The 24,181-nt window shown below is 32.9% G+C and overlaps 1 protein-coding gene and 1 long non-coding RNA gene across 9 annotated transcripts in view; one reads left to right on the forward strand and one right to left on the reverse strand.

The window, feature by feature from the left end:
* Positions 1–24,181, reverse strand: part of pnt (ETS transcription factor pointed) — a 96,955-nt gene that overhangs the window by 2,859 nt on the left and 69,915 nt on the right. For 7 of the 8 annotated variants that reach the window (XM_089171200.1, XM_015334814.2, XM_089171198.1 and 4 more), the window contains 4 exons: positions 21,309–21,425; positions 16,787–16,990; positions 13,317–13,586; positions 65–265 (listed from right to left, as the gene is read on the reverse strand). In XM_089171200.1, coding sequence (XP_089027326.1) covers positions 65–265; positions 13,317–13,586; positions 16,787–16,990; positions 21,309–21,425 — 792 coding nt within the window. The remainder of the gene's footprint in view (positions 1–64; positions 266–13,316; positions 13,587–16,786; positions 16,991–21,308; positions 21,426–24,181) is intronic. The other variant, XM_089171199.1, reaches the window with a different exon arrangement.
* Positions 253–4,454, forward strand: LOC149033025 (uncharacterized). Its single transcript, XR_016176133.1, has 2 exons — positions 253–371; positions 532–4,454. It is a non-coding gene; the product is annotated as an uncharacterized LOC149033025 (long non-coding RNA).

Raw genomic sequence — 24,181 nt, forward strand, 5'->3', positions numbered from 1 at the left:
TGTAATATTATCATTTTTTATACTACAGGTGGCGCCAATAACTTTGATACATTAGAATACTCACATTCCGTTTTGAGTTCATTTAAATTTCGTAGGTGTATATAAGCATTATTTGCATTGTTGTTGTTATTATTGTTGTTATTTCCCGTAGGTGTATTGGAATGAGAATTAGGAGGTTGTGTACTATGGCTGTGGGGTGGCGGAGAAGTTTCTTCCCTCTGACTTTCATCTTGACACACGGGACTGCGTAAATGTGCATAACCTCCTAGAAAAAATCCCCCAAAAAATAGATAAGATCAATTCATTTTTTATGAAATCTACATTAGGAAGATCTCATATAATTTCTTGAATTTCAATATAAATAAAAAAAAGTAAGTTTATCACAATTATGTACGTGAAAAGATATTGGTTTATACATATAAAAGAATTTCGTCACTAAAAATGAGTTTTAATGATATGTAAAAGGGGAGACGAAGTTAAGATATATACTTTTAATGTATTCTTTGTACAAACAAAGTTACTAATTTCAAGTGCGGTTAGAAAGAGAGAGTGAAACTCCGGAGTCTGCAGGGAGGAACCACAGCGACACGTGGGCGGTACGCATCTTGCTGATTGGCTCGAACAAACTCCGCCCATTCTCTCAACGACCTTTCCTTCGCTTCGAGGATTCCGTTCTCGCCGAATGCGGAGGCTGCATTAGCTTCGCCCACGACAATGTCGTCGTTTTCATCATCATCGTTGACTCTACGATTTGCACTAAATTTTTACTTTTCTTTCTTTTTTTTGTTTTATTTATTTTTCCCTCCCTTTTCTGTGATTATCCTCCTTCCCCACTAGATATTAGATTTTTTTTTTATTCAATAACGCATCGAATATAGATTTCGCAAATACTTTTAAAAATGCTATCATTTTCCATTATCTTTTAGTGAATTTTCATTGCATAATTTCATTAGGAATTTTGCAAACAATTTGATATTATTTATTTCGGAGAATTAAGAATGGCTATGAAAGAGGTAAGATATAACGAAGATATTATCATGAAAGAGCAGGTGGACGTAAAAAGAAGAAACATTGCTGAGCAAGAAAAGAGAAGGCAGATGCGTTCCTCGAAAAAGTCCACATATAATATCATTTAATTATCCTTACACTGGTTTTTTTCTTTTTAAAAATATTTACTTGATCGATAAACTTAATGCTAATCATAGGATTATAAGTTAACTTGTTTCATGAAGATTTCCTGAGTTTCTTCATTTTACATTTCATTTCATTTATTTAAAGTTTATTATATAATATTAACAGTTTTTCACTCATAAAATAGATCCCATGGAAAAATGAATTTATTTTTTAAATTTTCTATTTATGGGGAATTCAAGGTTGCAAAAAATTGTGATATTTGTTGGAGAGATAAAAGTCATAATTTCATAGAAATTAAATCAATTTTTTTCATCGAATATTACTATCATAAAAAATTAAACAATCGAACTTTTTTATTGCACTTCGTAAGTTTCTTGTAGTCTGTAGTGCAAAATTACGTTTACGTAAATAACTATCATTTTGTATTTATCATTGTGGTGCGTATGGTAAGGAAACTCATTCAGATATACATATCTATATACTTATCTATGTACTTATCTATATACCACAGATTAGTAATATGTTAGTTGCTTTAGTCTGTACTAACATCATACATTGTTTTTAGGTTGAGCTAAACGATCTCACAAAGAAAAGAAAAATAATGCATTTAGATTGTTCAAAAATAGTCAATAGATATTTTCAATAATTGAAACGATTTCCCAACACGAGTATTGTTAAGTTTATACACGTTATATGCATACAGTATAAAACCAAACAAAAGGAGTAACATGGTAAGTAACAATTAAATTTTCCTAAAACATTCTTTCTCAATCAGTTAAAAAGTACGAATATTTATTTAATTACAATATAAAAATAGCAATTAAATCAAGTCCTGTTCGTGCTTGTGAAGTTGAATAAATATATTTCAATAACTATTATTATTATATAGGATAGTAAAAAGAAGGTTCGATATTTACAGGGCTCATAGTACTTACCGAGACGAGTACAAAATGTCTAATTAACATGGGTTCTAAAATCATAGGACTTGGTATTATATTTATTTAAAAATACAGTAATCTAAGAAATATTTGAAAGTGTAGGTCAATCTATGTTTTATAAATGTCAGAATAGCATTCAATTGGAAGGAAGACATATCAATTATCTATGATTTTTACATTTTTAATGTGTTGTCGAAAGCTCGTTTACAATATCGAACGCTCTTAAATAATAAAAGTTAATTAATAGTAAAAGAGTTGATTTTTATTTATTTAATGTTTATTAGACATTTTTTATTCGTTTTAGTGAGTACTACAAGCCCTTCAAATATCGAAATCCTTTTTTTATCACCTTGTATAAAAAATAAGAATAGCTTTTAATGGTTAAAAATAATTTCTTAGTATTATGAATTCATTGTCATAATTACTTTTGTTACTAAAACCAGTACTTAACATTCATGACACATACTATATTATAACAGACTCAAGAGACATATTTATTTAAAAAAGAAAAAAAATTAAATGAATTACAAAATTGTACTGAAAATAAAATCAATGTCAATACTTTTGTTTACCACTATATTTATAAAAGTAGACAAATGCGTAGTACCTATATACGTGTTTGAATAATTATTTATTTTACATATCAAAGATCGGAAAACAATGGTAAAGGTGAAAAGCAATGAAGAAAAGAGAAAGAGAGAGGGAAAGGAGGAGGAGGAGGGTTTTCGCTCTCATAAAATACACCGGGTTCCATTTTTATACGGGCGATTTACCTACACCTGCGAAGTCCACTACGCGCGTAACTGCAGCTCGCACCCCATGTTGCTTCACACAGGGAGCGTGGGAGTGCAGGTCGACGTCGGCCCTCACGGCGGCCCTCACAGTCGGCCCTCAACGACGACGACGACGTAGTCGTCCCTTACTCACTCACTCACACGCACCCCCTTTTCTCGCGCTCGCCTTTTCTCCCTTCGACTCATGTTTTCGGCTTCGCGCCTTCAGACCTTCTTTTCTCTTTTCTTTTCTTTTCTTTGGTGCGCACGGTTATGTCTAAGTAATACGTATTTTTAAAGAAGGAATTTCTTTTCTAAGTTTTACTTGAGATCTTTATATAAGAGAGAGAATATTTGTAAAGGAATCCTTTTTTCGATCCATATCATAAAAAAGTTTAATATAAAGTCAACAAAATGAGGAACACAATGTAAATAAATCAATGATTTTAATCTAATAATGAAATAATAATATATAAAAATTAAAATAAAATAATATGGACGATAATAATGATATAGAAATGTAAAAGAGATGTAAGTGAGGTTGATGTATAAGTGTTTAGCAAATTGATGTAAGATATGAAATTGAACATGATAATTAGAATTAACTCGATTTCCAGCTGACACAAATGAGACGTGGGAAAAGTAATCGATCAGGCACGTGCACTTTGATATATCGTGCTCACGTGGAGAGTACTAAGAAAGAAAGAAAGAGAGTTAGTAAGAGTAAGCATGTAAGTAAGTAAATAAGTACGTAAGAGCGACAGTATAACAGGCACAGCAGTCGTTTAACAGCCGCATAGCAGGCACGCATCAGCTGTGGAACAGGTGCCGGCCGGCAAGCAACCAACATAGGCCCAAAAGAGAGTTTGAGTTGGACGATGCCGGCAACTTCTTAACGAAAACAAGCGTAGGAAACGAGGAGGACGGAACGGAGGGCTAACGTGGCACGCGCCAAATCGAATGTAACACGGCTCTTCCTTCGGAAAGAAAGCACAGCTGCTGTGTTACTGCTCCTTCTGCTGCTATTGCTGTTACTACTGTGCTTCTGCTGCTGTTGCTGCTAAGGCTGATTTTTTGGCTTCTTTTTAATTAATTTCTATGATCGATATTAAACTTTAATAGCACAGTCTTTAACGCTCTCTATCATATTCTTATTATTTCTTTAATATGAATTGTATGTAAGTAACGTCTGCCATTTATGCATTTACAAAATTATACGAATAATTTTTATTACTTATATGAGATCGTGTAAATCATACGTTTTATTGATAGGAATTGATTTATTCATGATATGTTTATTACGAGAAACACATAAGATATTCCAAATCGTAAATAATATTTAATTAGACGAAAAACATGTAAGGTAGCATTACATTTAAAAATATAGGATCTTTCGTTGAGTTATACGATATAAATTGTATGAATATACGATATTAATTTATTTCTTCATTTTTCCTATACATATTCATTAACTTCAAAAAAGTAGATAATAATAATAAAAAGAGAGAAAGAAAAGAGTGAGAAAGAAAGAAAGAAAAAAAAGACTCGTTAGGTCAGACATGCATTGAACTAGAAACTCATTGGAGCCTTAAAAACATCCATACATATATATGCACATACATAGATACTTGGTAAAAGTATGTACGTATATATACATACGTATAAATATATATATATATATATATATATATATATATATATATATATATATATATATATATATATATATTAGTGCGTGCAACGTGTGCACGTTGAAGCCAGGCGATTGTGCGATGCGCTCATAAAAAACGTCGTCCTCTGACGGCAACGAAATCGCACATTGTTCGGTAGACTGCTGACCTGCGAACTCTCCCACAATCTACCTTTACCGCACTCTCTATGTATATCCGTGTTACATACCTCTCTTTTTAATATGTGTGCATAAGTACGCGCGCCACTATGCTAAATTAAAATGTATTCGCTCCGAGTCGCATGTATTAGAGAGAACGCCCCACCACGCGCAACAACAGAGACTAAGAAAAACTTACGATTTATATCCAAAGGTTCTTTTCTAAATTTCTCTTTTTTTTTAATTTTTTTTTTATGTTACTTCTGTTCCGTTTTATTTGAGTTTCGTTTCATTACTTTCAACACTTAAAATTTTTGATATCTTTAGAAAGATTGAACAAACAGGACGATTATTTGGTGTGTTAAGATTTTCATTATTTTCTTGCGTATTGTTAATTGTCGATTAGTAATTGTTCATTTTCATTTCCCTCTCTTTCTTTCTTTTCTTTTTCTATGTATTTTTCATCTCTTCTTTTTATTTTTTTCTCTCGTTACAGATGGATAAGCTACATAGAACAGACTACGGCCTGAAATCTCCTGCTCTACGAAGCGTGTAATTCTGACCTTGCTTGGTAGATTTTATTGCCAAGTCAACGAGAGCCGCACCTTATGCGGCAATCTATGTGCATTGCGTATAAACACATCTAGACATTAAAAATGAGGTATATAGTTTTGTTACGAGCTATTGTGGGTGCATATCGAAAGTGCAATATCGAATATGAACTATCATTCGTATTATTTATCATCTTTTCTTTCACGAACTTACGATGATCAGAATTTAAATTTTTATTCTATGACGAAATGCGAACAACGACTTTTGATCGTTTAATCCTTTTTTTCCTCAAATTTAATAGAGAAAAATGTAATCTTGTACGTTACGTTAATTGATGTCACGTGTTTTAAAACTTATAAAGAATGCGCTTTGCAGGATTAAACTTAATTATGTTTCGTGTCCTCGTACGTCACACGAGATTAGTTTAAATTCACGCAAGAAATAAAAATAAGTAAACAAATATTCAGTTATCGAACTGCATTATTAGAAGAATCTATCGGGTATTTACTTATAATTAGAAAAAAGTATTGATATATATAATCATCGTATTTTATGACTTCTTCTATCTATAGTACAGTAACTTAACCATTTACTTTAAGTACATAATTCAATTATTCAATTTGTCAATTTACATTCTGTTAATATTTCTATTTCAGATCCATTTATACGAAGGAAGATTCGATCAAAGGAAATGAAAAATATGGATTCTGTTTTAAAAAACCCATCAAATTTCGGATAAAATTAAGAAACCGATTTCATTCTAACCTGGTGTATGAGTGGTAGTATTCAATGAGATCGCGTTACGATGTAATCCATCCTGTTGTTGCTGTTGTTGATGCTGATGTTGATGATGAGGATGTTGAGTATGTTGATGATGAGTATGAGTAAGTGGATCAGCTTCCTGATAGGAAGGATAATCGGCATAAAAAGGTTCGTGTCCCGTCATCAGGGTATCTAACATATGAAGAACCATCTCCGAGGATGCTGCCGAGGCTACCGCACTCGGAGTTTGTTGGTTCGTCTCTAATATGTTCCCGTTCGTTGTCGTTGTCGTCGTATAATTGCCGACAACGATGGCCGGCAGCGGGTGCGGTGCCTGACCTGAAGAAGTTCGCGAACCCGTCGCGATCCTCTCGATGCTCGCCGTGACGGCCGTCCTGCCGGCGGCGGCAACCTGCCGGCCAGTCCACGACACGGCTCTCTGACAACTCCAATTTCAAACACCACAAGACCTCTTCGCTAAAAAGCATCCGCGCTAAAAGCGCAATTTTTTTCCCACACAACAGGACTTTAACTTTGACTTTTAGTTTTTTTCTTTTTCTCGTTTTTAAATAGCATACCACATAACAACACGCGATTAGGAAAGACTTCTTTGTATGTTGTTTTTTTTATTTTTATACGGTTTCATGTCATTTTTATAAGATTATCCAAAATTTAACAGCGTTAATAGTATCTCTTCCCACACAACAAGACTTTAACTTTCAATATTTTCTTTTTCTTTTTCTCGTCTTTAAATATCATATCACATAACACACGATTAAGAAATACTTCTATGTAAGTTGTTTCTTTTTATTTTTATACAGTTTCATTTCATTTCGATGAGAGTAGTATCCAAAATGTTTATTCACTTGCACTGATTAATTTTCGAATCTTCATGTTTCATAGCGACAACACCAGTTCCTCGTTTAATTTTTGATGATAATGATGAAGAATAAAAATAAGTAAAAGTGATCCTTGGAAGGCTCGACCGGTGCAAGAACGAACAAACTAACGGACGAACGAATGAACGAACGAACGCCGGTGCAGCGCACCCGGTACACCAGCTGCGCGCGCTACGACGCTAGATCGCGCAACAGGTGTGACTCCTCCGAGGAGGATTTTACCACAGAATCGTATCAATCGACATAGACAATTTTCATTCCAATCTATCCGATTCAAAATAATAGAAAACTTTTATTACACTTTTACTCCAAGGATGAAAATATTTTCACAATGATATATTATGTTTTCTCATGTTATCGACCACACTTATTAATCGTACACTTTCTTCGAGTTTTTCTTCTATCACAAACATTTTTTTCTTTTTTTTTAATTTCAATTCATTTCATTCTCTCAATAACAATGAAATAAATAAAATAATAAGAAGGAGGGTATAAAATAGAGAAAGACTGGGGGGAAAGAGAGAAAGAGAGGGAGGAAGAGAGAGAAAGGTAAATAGATGGATAAAGAAAAAGAAAAAAAAAGAATTAGAGAGGAGAGAGAGAGAGAGAGATAGAAAAAGAGAGAGAAAAAAAAAGAAGAGAAGAGGCACTCTTCCTCAGAGGGTTCCTCTCGCGTGCGTCCTCCACTTGACGTGAGCGCGCGTGTCACTGCGACGAAGCGGCCTACCGTTTCCGCTCTCTCGCTCTCCGCCTGCTTTTGCTCCTTCTTCCTCTCTCTCCCTCTCCTTCTATTTCTCCCTTTCCCTTTTCCATTCGAGAGGGCCTCCCCTCCATCCATCTCTCTTGCACTAATCGTATATATACATATATATATATATATATATACAGCGTTTCTATCCCCACCATGAACATACGTTCTGCTATCAGCTGCATGCCGCGTTTTCTTCCAAGTGAGTCTCTCGATGTTATGTAGAAAGAGGGGAATAGTTGCTTATGGTGGGAGAAAAAACATAGATAGAGAGAGAAAGAGAGAGAGAAGCTTCTTCACTCCCACCCTCTTCCACTGTTACCCTCTCAAAAGGTGGAGGTAATTCGTTTCGTGTAGTCGTTGGAAAAGCTTAGGAGGGCTTCGGAGGACAATTTTTTCTTTTCTTTTTTTTTTTCATCCACCTGCCCCGACTCGCCATGTTTATATTTATTTTAAGAATTTTCTATACTTCATTATTTGATTAATTATTTATCCTATTTTAAATATAAATTTTGAAATTAGTTTAATCTGTTATGAATATTGGAAAATAAATGAATGATTATTTTACGAATAGGTTTTTAATGAAATAATAATCAGATGTTCGAAATGGAATAAATGATGGATAGACAGACAAACAGACAGATTTTATGAGCTTTGAGTTACTGTGCATATATATATATATAAAAGGAAAAAAAGATTATAATAATAATAGTAAGAAGAAGAAGGTCACGTTTTTGGGTAGAACTAATATAGAGCTTAGGCACGTCTTTTCCCGTCCATCGACGAAACGGCCGCTATGAGAAGGGGCCCTTCTTGCCTATTTTTGAGAGGGAGTCGTGGCTGTTGGGAGAGGTGGAAGAAAGAGAGAGAGAGAGAGAGACGTAGGCCGGATGTAAGGCGGGACGAGGGAATAGGGGGTTTCTCTGTTCGGCGGCTCGCACGTGATGTAGAGGGGACCGGAAGTGTTCTTTCCCTTACGCCTCAGCCTCGTGCCATGCTTTCATAGATAGAGAGAAAAAAGGAGAAAAGAGAGAGAGAGAAAGAGACTAAGGTTTGTCAGTGGCGATAGCAACGATGGGACTTACGAGAAGTACCCTCTTTTTATGATCTATGCCTTTTCGTTTAATTTTAAATTATAAATACATTAAAATTAATTAAGAATGGTGGAATGTACGCTTAACATTACTTGATACATTGATTTAAAACTTACTGATAGAGGGAAAGGGAGGATAAGTCTTTTTTTTGGGAAGCCCTTTTATCTTTACATTTTCGATCATCTTACTTATTGTCAGTTAGTTACACTCGATCAGTCATTTACTAGGTCTCGGAAATGAATCTTGACAAGTATATTATGTGGTATTATGTTTTTCTATTATAATATTTGTTGACTTTTTTTCCTTTTTAATATATACCACGAAAACGTGAATCATTATTATTTTTTGAGTATAAATTGTAGATAATAAACTCACACTTTTTTTAAATCATTTTTTTATTATTATCTTTATAACGAATGCAAGAACGTACGAATAAAACTGACAACTTGTATGAATCACGAATGATATAATGCTTTTATATATATATAATATATATTATATTATATATAATATATATACGAAAAAAAGAGAGATTGGAGAGTACATATTTTCAGCACGAGTTGGACATAAAACGAACGAAGATTCGGTAGCCACTTCTCTATTCTAAGCTAGTTTCAATACGTTTTAGGCGTCTCGACGATTCCCTGTTCCCTTTAGAAATGAGCAACAATACCTTTGCTATACGCCAGAAGAAAATGAAAAAAAAGGAGAGAGGGGGATGCATTTTGGGATGCATTAAGGGAGGAGCACTCGAGGACATTATAAAACTATCTCGCTCTTTAGAAGAATATATTGGGGTAGGACTGCTCCTCCCTTTGCCTCCCTTCTACTACGACTTCCGGTCGTAATGTGAGCTTACATTTTACCCTCCTTTTTCGTAGTTCTTCAGCCCGCCTTACTTATTCGTTCGCAAACCAATCCCGTTTTACCTCTTCTTTTACTTCTTACATATATATATATATATATATATATATTTGTATGTGTTGGTGTGTTATATGTACTACATTGATGATATAGATACGTGGATAAGAAAGAAAGAGAAAGAGAGAGATTAAAATGAAGGAAGACGTCGAGAATGAGTAAAAGAGAAAGCGAATATATCGAAGAGAAGAACACGCACAGGAAAAAGAAAAGGGACGGAAAGAATAAATACATATATAGAAATAGAGAGAGAGAGAGAGAGAGAGAGAGAGAGAGAGAGAGAGAGAGAGAGAGAGAGAGAGAGACAGACAGAGAGAGATATGTGAGTGTGCGTGTCGTGAGTACTGAATGAGCTCGAGCCTTTGTAGTACGAAGTATGAATGAACGAACGAATGAATACAACCTGCGCCAACTACCCCGTCGTCCCTTTTCCTATCCCTACACCTTTTGGCTCACGTCTTACGTTTGATAGAAAACCTTTTTCTATCTTCGATTCTTTCTTTCTTTCTTTCTTTCCCTTTTTCTCTCTCTCTTTTTCTCATACACACATATACACATACATATATACAAACATACACATGCACAGCAGAACAGAGACGCTCGCGCTCTCTCTTTCTAGCGAGAACAAAATATTCTGAGAAAAATTCGTTATTTTACTCTTGATATATCAAATTTGTTTATAATATTTGTATAAGAATTAATAATATTTATATATATACAAAAAAATAATTTTATGTATATAATGCAATCTATTTATATAAAATTATATTAACTAATACTAATATATTAATAATGTATATGATTATATTAATATAGGTATAATTAATTTTTATATAAAAAGTGCAAGAACAATTAGACGATTTGTTTGATAACATTTGAAATTACTTAATAATTAATATATATATGTATATATAATAATATATATTAAATTATTCAAAGTTGATATTTATTGTTAAATTGGACGAACAGTTTCTTAGAAATAGAAAAATAATAATAACGGAAGATAAAGATTTAGAAAATTTTTTTATATCGAAGAGAACTGAGAACTCGAAGCTTGTTTCTAAGACGATGACGATTACGACGACTACTACACTAAGACGACAACGACGACGACGACGACGACGAGAAACGTTCGTTGCTTCGCGTCACGTACATGCGTCGCGTCGCACGTGCACGGACCCACAAACGATCATACGCATACGTAAACATATACATACACCACACGCATACACATGCATACACACATACAAACATATAAGAAAACTAACGCGTGCTCGTAAGCAACCCTGTATATATCGTATGTATAAATTAAAACTTGCTGGCATTCGGAGACGCGACAGCACAAAGGACGATTCTTTCTTACTGTATCGTGTGCGTGCAAAATCGATTCCTTTAGTGGCCCCTATGCCAGTGGTTTTCAAACTTTTATAACTAAAATAACCCACCCTTCTTCCCATCCTTATACCATTAATTTTTTATATATAAACATAATCGCGCGCACCAATAATTTATTTCCTTTTAATTTGAAACAACGGCTCGAATTGATTTTACAGTTTAGAATTATTTTATGAAAATGATCGATTATTTGAATTACACTTTCATGATGATTTTTTCTATTATTTTTTTTGGAGAGAGAAGTTAATTATTGAATTTTTGTAATCAATAATATATTGATGTATCACTTTGAAAACCATTGCTTTAGGCTCTAAAAGCGCGACGTCGGTCCCGCTAACCAAAAAAGGATCGACGTATTATTGTGACGCCATTGGTACCTTTATGGGAAAGCTTAGTCAATCGTACCGACGAGTACAATGATTATTTGTTAAGCAACCACCGCGTTTTAACTAACCACGATGGGCCACACAGCATTCTGATCATTCTCTCTTTTTTCTCTCTTTCTCTTTCTCTTTCTCTCTCTCTCTCTCTCTCTCTCTCTCTCTCTAATAATATTTTATTTTCTTTCTCACCACTAATAGAAGGAGTAACAGCAATCTTTGGTGTTCTTTTTAACTCGATTATCTTATTGAACGGCCATGAAATCGTTCGACGATAAATCATTGAAATATTCAATTATTAATTAGATACTAAAATAATAACAATAATAATAATAATAATAATAATCCGATTCGATATTAGGATTCTAATCACGCCATGCATTTAACTTGAATTAGTATCAATTATTTAACGAGAAAACATTTCTTTTCTCTCTCTCTCTCTCTCTCTCTCTCTCTCTCTATGTATATATATATGCAAGTTTTCTTTCTTTTATTCATTAACAATCTATGATCATATCCGATCGATTAAAAATTCCATTCATGTACGTATATACATTTTAACTTCTATTTAATATCTACAATGATTTCAGACAGAAACCATTTTTTTGCGTAGCTTTAATTTTCCTCTTATTTCACTAGTTGCGTATATTTTTTTGTTTCCTTTATTCTTCTTCTTGTTTCTTTATCGCGATATTACATAATATTTGTTTTCCAACCACCTGTTAGATACTTAACTATATGTATATATATACATATAAATAAAAGACCATAATCTTTCCGAAAGAATGAGAAATCATCGCGTTGGGTTGAAACAAAGTATGTTGTTTGGAGAGTAACTCGCGAATCGTCTTCTTCATCGTCCGCGGTGAAGCGTACAAAGAGTGAACGAGCAGTGTGGGAGGAAAGAGAATGAGGAGCAAGAGGAGGAGGAGGAGGAGGAAGAAGATGAGGGTGAGGGTGATGAGGAGAAGAAGGTGGAGGAGGGCTACTCGCACGCTCAGACTTTCCCTCGTTCAGCCACGGTCACTGTTGCAATGACGTAAGGCCCCCCTAGACCAGAGACTAGATAATTGTTGGCCTGCTAGCGTAGAAGAGACTCGCTTTATAATCTTCTCCATCATTCCGTGCTATTCCATTCTATTTCGTTCGACTTCCGTCTCTCTCTCTCTCTCTCTCTCTCTCTTCGATACTATTTTCCTCTTTTCTTTTTCCCTTTTAATTCTTTTCATTGATAAAACATCATTTACAATTTTACCACCGTTTTTATTCCCTAAACGTATCCATATTTCATTATTTTTTATTACATTTGTTATTAATTGTTACGTTACAAATAAAAAAATAAATTTTATATGATTTAATTATAAATGTATCTTTTAATAAAATTTATATACATTTAGAAATCCAATTTATGGAAGAATCACAAAAACGAAATTGTCATTTTGATCGAATGAAAGAATGAAAATGAGAGTTATTTCTTCAAACTTGATAGCATATGTGCAATACTATCTGCGAAATAAGGAGAAAAAGAATAATAAGAAGAAGAATAAGAAGGCGTGAGTGACGGTAGACGATGCTAATGAGAGATCCTATCACTTAGCCTGACGTAACATGGCAGCAACATCGTTCTTAAATTTGCGAGAGTTAATTCTGTCAGGAATAAATGGAAAACGTTTCGTTCATTCATCATCCTTCGTCCGACTGGTCGATTAAAGAAAAAAAAAAAGAAAAGAATCGAAAAGCGGGAAAAAATTCTAATAATCGTTTAGAAATATTTCCATGAGAAGATCATTCACATTTGACTAATCGATTTATCATCGTTGACACATGTAGATAAATAATATGAGAATACGCATTTTTTTTTCTATACATAGGAAAAAAAACTAACGACTTACCGTCGTTATGATATTGTCTTGAGGCCAAAGAAACTGCGCCGGACGATGGCTGTTGTTGCGTAGGGGTTGTTGTTTGAGTGGTAGGACCGTGCGTTTGGCCGGACGAGTTAGTGCTGTTAGAACTTGTTGGTGTCGTAGCTGGACTTTTGTGATCCTGATGACCAGACGAATCTTGGTATCCCAAAAAATCACCTAAATCTGGTACGCATACGCTCTCGTACAAGTTGCTAGTTGCAGTATTCTCCAATGAGGCCTTCTCAGTATCGACATCTAAATTTAAAATTTAACACGTCGTCAAACCAATGAATCCCGAAGGGTATTCACAAGTTCAAGGCATTCAAACTTACGAAGGTATTCTATTTTCAGCATTTTTTTTTTATACTCTTCATAGATATCCCTAATCGTGTAAGATTATATATTTTTTATGAGAATGATCATCGATTAGTATATGAAGAATTAAAACAAGTCTAACAAAAAATTTGTCTTTTTAATTTATTCGATGAAAGAGAGAAGAATGTCGGACGAAAGTCAACGAGAACGAGAAACGAACTTTTATCTTAGTATGATAGCGTTATAAATGCGACGCAATTGGTGACCACAAAATGGAGCATGCTCGAGATAGAAGGAACGATTAATTATCCTGCTTGGAAAACGTTGCTTTGTTGTGATGTGAACAAATATGTATATATATATATATATATTATATATATACATTCATACGTATATATGAATATATATATATTTTTTCAGTACAGTATATGCTTTAAATAGAAAAAGATTAATTGTTCAGTTTGTAAAACGTTCCACGATCGTTGTTATTATTTAAAAAATCAATTTTTCTAAATGTGAACATCATAAGAAAGAAGATACAGGGATTTACATATAAATATACTTATATATATTTTTTAGCGTAATACATGCTTGAAATAGAAAAAGATTAATTATCAAGCTTGTAAAATCTGAACATCATGGAGGAAAAAAGAAATACAAAATAACCAAACGAAAAGAAGATGATAGATCTTATAGGCCTGAAATTGTATACGCACATATTTAAATTGCAACAAATATTATTTGGAAAGAAATCTTTTTTTCTGTTTTATATTTTTTAATTAAACAGAGAAACATATATTATATATTACAACCTAAACATATTTCTATTTTCCAAAAGTAAAGAATCTTCTAGTTGGGGGGGGGGGGGGTGTAATTTCGCAAAAGTTTGCAGTAACAACAGGACAAATTGAAGGAAAGCGAGGTAACAATAACACAACAGCGATGATCGCAGATTGCTTCGGTCAGCGAGGAACAGCAGCAAACAGCAAGTTTCACCGTGACTCGATCGTGCTTGCTTGTTTGCTTGCTTAAAAATAAGAGGAGGATACAGCTTTTCAGTTTCTACTTTTTTCTTTATTTTTTTATTTGTTATTTTCACTTTGCAACACAACGGGTTTCCTAATATCCGTTCTCGTTCATGGAATCAAAGCGATTACCCACGCTCCCCGGGTGTATGTCATGGTAGTGTGCAAATACATATATATGTTTTATGGATAATAATGTTCTAGAATAAACACTTTATTACATCCATAGTCATATAGATCATTTGCGGGAATCTAAAATGATCGTGGAAGGTGATAATGATGATGATGATGATTAACGTAATACACGCATGAGAATATTATTACATATACTCGACTATGAATGAAATTTTCTTAACATAATATCATCATGTTTATTATGTATGACGTTTGATTTTTAAACAAATTTTATATATATATATATATATAATATATATATTATATATATATATATTTATATATTAAGACAGTTTAAGACGTATTAAGACGGTAATTAAGACAGTAGATTATTTAACAAAATTGTCAACATACTGATTCTATAATTTATTTAATATTATTATTATTTATTTGATTTTGTCATATTTAACATGAAATACATGGATGGGTTGAAAAATGTTGAGTCTAACATAGAAATAATTTATTTTATGATTAAACACAAAAATACAAGATTTTTTGTTAAAGCTCAAAACGTTAAATTAAAAAAAAAACAAATAATAAAAGCAATGAAAGATAAAGAAGGATGACAGACAGGCAGTACGTAAATTTTCTAGCATGACGAATAGAAAAAGTCGAATAATCGATAAGGAAGTATGGGACTTTACTGGATGGAAGTTAAATCATGGATGAAGCTACGCTTCCTGTCCTCCTTTCGATTCGATTTCATTCTCTCCTTCTCTTATCTCTTTTTTTCATTTTTTTTCTATCTATATTTTCAATACGACAAATACATGGAACTCAGTAAAGAATAATAAATCATTTGATTGAAAATAATATTATTATTATTAAATGTTAGTAACTACGAGTCAGCAAATAAATAAAACAAACGATCGATAGAGGTATAATAAAAATAAATGCTAAAAGACAAATCTTTTATTTTCTAATACAAAACATTCTCATTCATATTTTCGTTTACTATCACCGGATAACGATAGATCTCGAGAGATCGAAACTCGAGTGGATCCTTTGGGTATTCAATTGCTGGCTTGTAAAAGCACCTAAGTGGCCGAGACATTGGCACGGGGCTATTCTGTTGGTTGCAGGATATCCGGAATAAGAATTTCTATACCGAAAAACTTTTCTCTCTCTCTCTCTCTCTCTCTTTCTCTCTCACATACATACACTCTTTTTTTTCCTTTTATTTTTTCCCTTCTTCTTCTACTTCTTCATTTTCGTCTCGTAATTCTTTCTTCCTTCCCCATTCTATCCTTCATTCGAATAAAAACTCTGAACGTCGATTCAATGTACATAGGAGAATGAAGAGGAGGAGGAGGAGGAGTAGAAGCAGGAGGGAGAGGGAGAAGGGGGGAAGTAGTACTTCCCCTTCGTCATTGTCCTTTGTCCGCGTACCTGCCGTGATATTGCGATTTTACGGAAATTCGATCTGTTTTTACCGATCCTGCTCCTGTTACTCCTGCATCTAACCATCTATCGTGTATTGAAACACATACACACACACACACATATGTTTGAGTGAATATGTATACGTTTTTCTAGATATTTTTCTATTTATTTTTTTAAACGCGTTTTCATACATTTCGTGGAAGTTATGAGTTTACGAAGAAGTTTGTCAATGATCGACATTGCTGGTACATTGAATAGTTTCTTTGTCGTCACGTTGGATCTATTGTAAAAAAAGAAGATCGGAAAAACAGGTGCTAAGGTGCTATAACGATTTATCTTCATCCCATAGATTTTGATTTTTTTTTCTACCGACGTTTTCACCCTTTTAGTGGGAGTTATATATATATATATATATATATATATGCCCTCGTACATTGATTAACTTCTTCGTAGATTCAAAAATAGTTTCAGAAAAAAAGTAGATGCAAGTGTATCCTCATAGGAAAAAAAACGAAAAGAAGAATAAGAATTAGAATGAGGTATAAAAGTTACGTGTACCTTTTTGCAGCATTTCAAGGTGTTCCCATAAAATGTCACCCATGAAGGCTGGGGCACGTGCTAAAAAGGATTCCTTTCCCATAGCGCAAATCTGTTTTCCGGTCATGTGCTGCCAGGGTTGCATGGCCACACCCTCGAACGAAAATTCACGGATAGCCCAATGCAACCAGTGGGCGACAGCTGCTTCCGACCATTGCCTTGGGTCTGAAAAAAACATTATACGAGATTATCTCATTAAATAAGATACCAACTAATACGTTATCTTGGATACCACTTAAACTTCCTGCGATTAAATGGGACAACAATAATATTGTATACACGTTTTTTTTTTTAGAAATTTGTAATTTTTTACAATGAACATAAAATACAGAGTTAAACAAAACTCTTTGAGTGGATCGGAAATGGTTCCTAAATGATTTTTATTACTAATTACCCTTACAAGAGATATTTTTTAACGGTAATTTTTGTTAAATTTTAAAGCCACAAGAACTTGATTATAAATTTTAAATTAATTAGACATTTTCAAACTACTCCATGATTGTTTATTAACAATATTATATATTTGAAAAGATATTACAGTTGATCGAAATATTTTAGATCTTTCGCTTGCTCTTTCTTGAAAATTTTGGGTTAGATTTAAACACTATGAGTCAATTTCAAGTTAAAAATTATTTTTAAATGATTGGGTTGTGGAACAAAAAAAAACATATTAAATTAATATCATTGATGATTAATGAAATGTATCGATAATAAATTTAATAGTAGAAAAAAAATACAAAGAAACGTATTGATAATAAATTTAATAGTTAAAAAAAATGCAAAGGAACCTAGAGGCTATCGTCCGAATCCATATAGAGTTCTCTTTGGGTAGAAGGAATACCGAGAAACATTGGAATGTCCCATTTGAAGTGCGCGCCCATATTTGCACGCGCGTCTTGCATTGTTTCGCGGTATCTTTCTACGTAAAAGTACAGTTCGGCTCATAATGCAAACAGAAATGATGATGTCGGCGAGACGAAACACCCTCTCTCTACAGGTTGACGTTCTCCTTTCTGACGTCTTTCGAACAACTGACGTTCTTTTTCTTTTTACTTCCCTTATATCGCCCCACCCTTTCATTATTTTTAATCAACAATCATGAAAAAAGCACGAAAACGTTAAAAAAAAAAATATTCGAAATTCATGATCAACCAACTCATAACGCATAATTTATTGACAATTCATTAGTTTTGAAAACGCAAACACATTGACGTGTGCATTTCAAATGAAATAGCAATAGGCTTCGTTAAGAGATCGTTTAGCACAATATGATGATCGTTTAACAGAACGACGTTAAAATTAAAAAAGAAAGAAAGAAAAAGAAAAAAGGAAAAAAAGAACAAGGAAAATGAAGACGTTCTCTCTCTTTCTCTTTCTTTTTAAAAGGAGAAGGTGTGAAGGTAAACATTCAGAAGAGTTAAACAAAGTCGAGGCGAAAAACGAGGCAGGTAAGAAAAGAAAAAAGAAATAAAGAAGAAAAGAACCGAACAAAATTCACATTCATCTTGCTCTCTCTCTCTTTCTAAGTTTGTATATAACGATCGAAATCTTGGCATCGATCGAAATACATACTTACACATATGTTTGTCTCTTTCTAGCCTTTCTTGGGATACGTGATGAGAGAACCAAGATCTTTTTATGAATGGAAGCCGACGATCGGTTGAGAAAAAGAGACGGAATGATTCGTAGAAAACGATGAGATACTTTCGCGCATCAGAAGAGGGAAAAAGTGTGTAAAAGAGAGAGAGAGAGAGAAAGAAAGAAAGAGAAAAAGACGTGGGATGATAATAATATATAAATATAGAAAAGGTGAGTAAAGAGCAAGGCGAGCGTGTCTAACGGCACACCGTCATCAAAGCGACCGACTATGTTTGAGGATCGTGTCGATGTTTACATAACTTATTCCTTGTCAGTATTGTTAACAGACTCTGTGTTCGTCCTTCTTTCTCTTTCTCTCTCTCTCTCTCTCTCTTTATCTTTCTCTTTTACTCTCGCTTTTTCTCTTACACTTCTTCTTTTTCTTCTTCTTTACTCCTCAGTCCAACATCGACTTTCAACGAGCAAAATCTGTTTATCGTTAATAAGAATTTTCGAACGTTTTTATACAAACACATTATCGATAATATTTATTTTTTAAATCGTTTGATTATACTGTTTTATTGGTTCGTAATGATAGGTCATTTGAAGAATTTGATTAATATTATTAGATTTCTATTGTATTTTGTGTTCCGAATCAACGTCATTTTGGTACCGATATTCAAAATTTATAAAATTTAAATTTTTTTATATATTTTTAATTTTATTTAAAATAAAGTATACAGTGTGATTCTTGGAACGTATATACGGGTAATAACTTTTTTTTAAGTAACAATAGAAAAAAATCATAAAGGAAAAAGTTATATGGCACAACAAATGTCAACTTTCTATGACCTTACTTTTTTTGAAAATGCATCGATGCACCCGCTAGATGCAGTTGCACTTTTCTTTTAAATGGAACTTTATATTTTTTTTACACTATTCGAATCCTTTTTTTATTCTGCGTAAAAAAGTATTACGTGAAGATCATTTGACGAAATGTCAATAGTTTACGAGAAATTTGAAGTTATGTAAAGAGCGTATAGCAATGTATTGTTCCAATATCAATTCAAATCAATTAAAAAATGTAATGAAAAATGTAAAAGAGCGCAATAGAATGTGCGCATCTATTTGTTTAGAATGAAATGAAGAAACATTCGAACATTTATTGTAATAAAATACATTATTGATATAAAACTATAAAAAAAATAAGTATACAATATGTATTACGATTATTCTATAAATCGAAATGTCTATCATTTATGAACGATTATTTTACACAGTAAGAAGTATATAAATAACGAAATAATAATAATAATAATAATAATAATAACGACGATGTAATGATTATTAGAAAGTACAATAACCGATAATAAAAATATATCACGTTCTTATTAGATACTCAAACAAAACAATAATCAACATACACATACAAATGTACATAAAAATCAAAGGGAAAGATTTGTAAAAATGAAACTTTTTCAAAAAGACAGGACTGCATACACATATGATCTCGGTTAGTTGATTTAGGAAGGTTCACGCAGGTGGATCGGAACTTTTGTATATACCTGTTGTACAAACTTACTTTACCTCTAACATAGTAACACTCCTTTCCTAAAGTATTTCAAAAAGAGTGTGTATACATCAGAAATGATGAAATTGAAAATAATATTGAAACCAGTGTTATAGAATATTTAAATTATTGAAACATGTGGATGAATTGACATATTGAAATTTTACATATGTTGAATTTGATAATCTTTTAATTTCTCTTTCTTTTCTCTCAATCGTAATAATTGATTTATTCAAAAAGGTGAATTTTGAATTAATCGAATATTCTCAATTGAATTAATTAAATCGATTATTTTTATTCCAGATACTTTGTAAATTAATTCTTTTCCTTTTTTTTTATTCCTCATCAAATCAACATTACAGAGGATTGAAGAATTCAAGAAGATGAGTATAAAATATATCTAAATTATTTTTAAAAATTAATTTTACTCTTAAGGACACATTTATTTATTTCCTTAAATACATTGTAAGATTATTGAAAAAAATACGTGTTTAAGAAGTTTTTATTTATCCTAGAATCGATATTAAGCTCTATGACCAAATGAACGAAGAGCAAAACAAAAAGAGATTGAAGAATAGAGAGAAAAATTTAGACAGACAAGGTTTAAGCTTGAAATGGCAATCGTTGGTTCACGGAGGTCAGACCATGGAAGTGATCTGCTGGCCCGAGGGTACGAACTCGGGGCATGTAGACCGGAAGTAACGTCACACCCGCGTGGTTCTGAATGCGCATACCGGATGTGTGGCATCGGCTCCCCATCAGAGAACCATCAACATCACATTCACAATTCCTGCACATCGTCGGCTCGTCGCACATCACATTACATCGTGCCTAAGTGCGGGCGTCGCACGCGATCTCAACCAGTAGTATAACGTATTACACAAATACAAACATATACACACACATACGCACACACGTACATACACATATCACAAAGCCAGGACACTTTATATATGTATGTTTTACCTATATACAATAATACAAGTCAATGCAAATGTAGTAGAATTCTTTCGCGCGTATCCATCACTTTCGTGATTTTTCGTTCTTTTATTTTATTTTTCTTTCTTTCTTTTTGATTTTTATTGTTCAACGAATGGAATATCAAGTCAAACGATCGAACGAGAACAACGAAAATAAAGAATACAGTTATTGGATTCAAATTCATTAGTCACGCTCTTCTTCATATTTAATAATAACAATTTGATATTTATATGAATGTATGTGTATCTCTGTGTGTGTGTGTTTGTTTTGTGTGTGTAGTGTTTTGTGGATTCATTTTACTTTAATTTTAGTATTTATTCGTATTTTAAGATAGAAGGAGAAATGTAGACTAACCTTTAGTTATATTTAGACGTACTCTTTCTTTCTCCCAAGAAGCAAATGAGGCCTCTAGGGCCTCTGTCATTTTTTTGTTGGTCCCAGGCGTTAATGGCGGCACTTGTGCCGGTATATCTGTAACAAAAATACAAATAATTCAATAATTTATATTCTTACAACTGTCAAGATTACATAAAAGATAAAAGATTCTATTTCGCATTATAAAATATACATATAAAAGACATTGGAACCATTTTCATAATCAATGTATTTGAAATAATTGAAAAAAAAAATAAAAAATAAAAATGATTTGTTGTGAATAATTATTATCTTACGTAATAAAAATCGCATGTCATTGTACAAAGAAACATATAGTTAAGAAATAGTAGTGATATTTTTGCAAATAGTTTCCTATGGAAAGTGAGAATCATGGTGAACGGCGTCATGGTTAGAGAAAGAGAAGACTCTCTTTCAAGCACGAGAGGGCAAGTTAATGGTATTTCTCGCGAATGCATATACACGAAGTCAAAGAGACGAGGCCAAAGTAATTGTGTATGTGTAGGTGTATATAAGTATTTCTTGCTACTAGCATATATATAAATATATTCATATATGTATGCATTTGCGTATACGTGGGAATGTATGTGTACACGTGCGTCAGGTGTCGTAGCGGTGTGGCGTCAGTGCCAACGGCCAGGAGCACCATCCTAGATAGCATCGTCGTAAAAGAGGGATACAACTGGCAAAGGCAGGTGCAGGTGCGTATTTCTCTTTCTCTCTCTCTTCTTCTTCTTTTACTTCTACTTTTCTTCTTCTTCTTCTTCTTCTTCTTCTCCTCTTCTTCTCTTCTTCTTATTTTCTTCTGTGTATCTATGTGTATATATTCTCGAACAGCACTCTATGCGCCATACGCACCATGGCAAATGGCGTGGCACCTTATGGCATATATACCTGTCAATTTCATGTGTCTTACGACGATACTTGGCCTTTCTTATAAAATGCATACGTATAATGTGTACATGTGAATACCACGTGCGTGTGAAATTTTATTATAAGAACAGAGAGCATTTGATATTAAACACACAAGTATATTAGAGGAATTACGTTAAAACGATTTTAACACTTGACTTACATTTTATTATCTTATATTTTTTAAATTAAAAAAAATAAAACATACACACACACACACGCGCGCGCGCGCACACACAAATATTTAATTTATAAAAATCAAGATAGTCGTGAATAGAATTAAAATAATATAAAAAGTGTACGTATATATGAAGAGAAAAGAGGAAAATAATAATAATATAAAAAAACGAAGATATAAAATAAAGACGTGAAGTTGAAAAGAAAAAAAAATAGGAAAAAAATATTACAAAAAATAGAAGAATTGAAATTAGGTTATTTACAAAAGCACGTTTCGTCAAAAGAATCACGGTGGCAAAAGTTCATTAAACATGCGCTACGCGACCGCTCATGTGGTCAATCATGCGTAGCCGTCGTCCACGAAGACAACGACGACGAGAATACGACGACGAACACTCACATGTACACATATATTTACAAACTAAGTCTCTATAATATTAACGCGCGCGCAAAACCGCACCATTTAAGGAACGTATTTTATCGGCTCGTGCAATTCTCTTCTCAAAAGACAATATATATATGTATACATTTTTTTTTTTATTTCGATTACGTTCACATTCGTTATGTCACGTCTTTGAATTTCTTTTGAACGTTCTTCAAATAATAATCATCATCTTCATCATCATCATCATCATCATCATCATCAGCATCATCATCATCATCATCATCATCATCATCATCGTCATAATCATAATAATAATAAATATAGTTACTCGTGATTATCATACAATATTTTTCATAACTTCTTTCGTGTTTTTTGTGATTATTATATTAATTATTATTATTATTTTAATATTATAATATTTATTTCACAAATAAATTGTCAAATTGGATAACAAAAATTCGATAAAACCATCGAATTTATGTTCTTGAATTCGACGTTAAGATTCGTAAAATATAAACCAGCTGCTTTTTTATGCATTACAAAACGTCTCCAATAGATTTTGTTTAATGAGAGTAAAAAAAGAGCTAATGAAGAAGAAGAAGAAAAAAAAACACCAATGTCGTCAACTCATCGAAGGTGCTTTGAACTATCGTTTGAATCAAAATGGTAATGCAATCCCTTTCGAATCTGACTTTTGACCTGGTCGACACCTGACCCCCTCCTCAGTATCACCGCCACCACCACCACCACCAACTTACTTTCTCGTTCAACATAAATTTCCATAACTTCGCGTTATTTGTGGCTCTTTTATGTTTGCGTACACGCGTATAACGCATACGTATACGCACACACCCATAGAGCTTAAAAATACATATTACATACTAATTATACCGGTAGATAAGTATTCCCCCTTAAACGATAACCTTAATTCGCTTAAAAAAACCATTTATAGACGATTCCAACCTGGTTTTATATAAATTCCTATAAAAAAAAAAGTCCCTTTACTTCTTTCCACGAAATTGACTTTTATTTATTTCTTTTCTCTTTTTGTTTTGTAAATGCTTTTAATAGAAAAAGGGTTTAAGATCCCTTCGAAGTCATTGTAATTACTAATTAATCTTAAAGTATAAAGACGAGTATACTGACGAACGATAAATAACAGACCCGACGAAAGGATCCTTTTAAAATGCTAATGTTTATTACATGAGATTTAATGCAATAAACATTAGCTTTTTATTTGACGTTCATTCAATAACAATAATTATAATTATAATATATGTAAATGTATTTTTTTATTTTTTTCCTTCACGTCCTTATTCGTTTATTTATATTAAATGTTATTCTATTGCACTTTTTCTAC

Source organism: Polistes dominula, unplaced genomic scaffold (assembly GCF_049000335.1).
Source record: "Polistes dominula isolate Pdom_NZ unplaced genomic scaffold, Pdom_raw_medaka contig_31, whole genome shotgun sequence".
NCBI classification, from domain to species: Eukaryota; Metazoa; Arthropoda; class Insecta; order Hymenoptera; family Vespidae; genus Polistes; species Polistes dominula.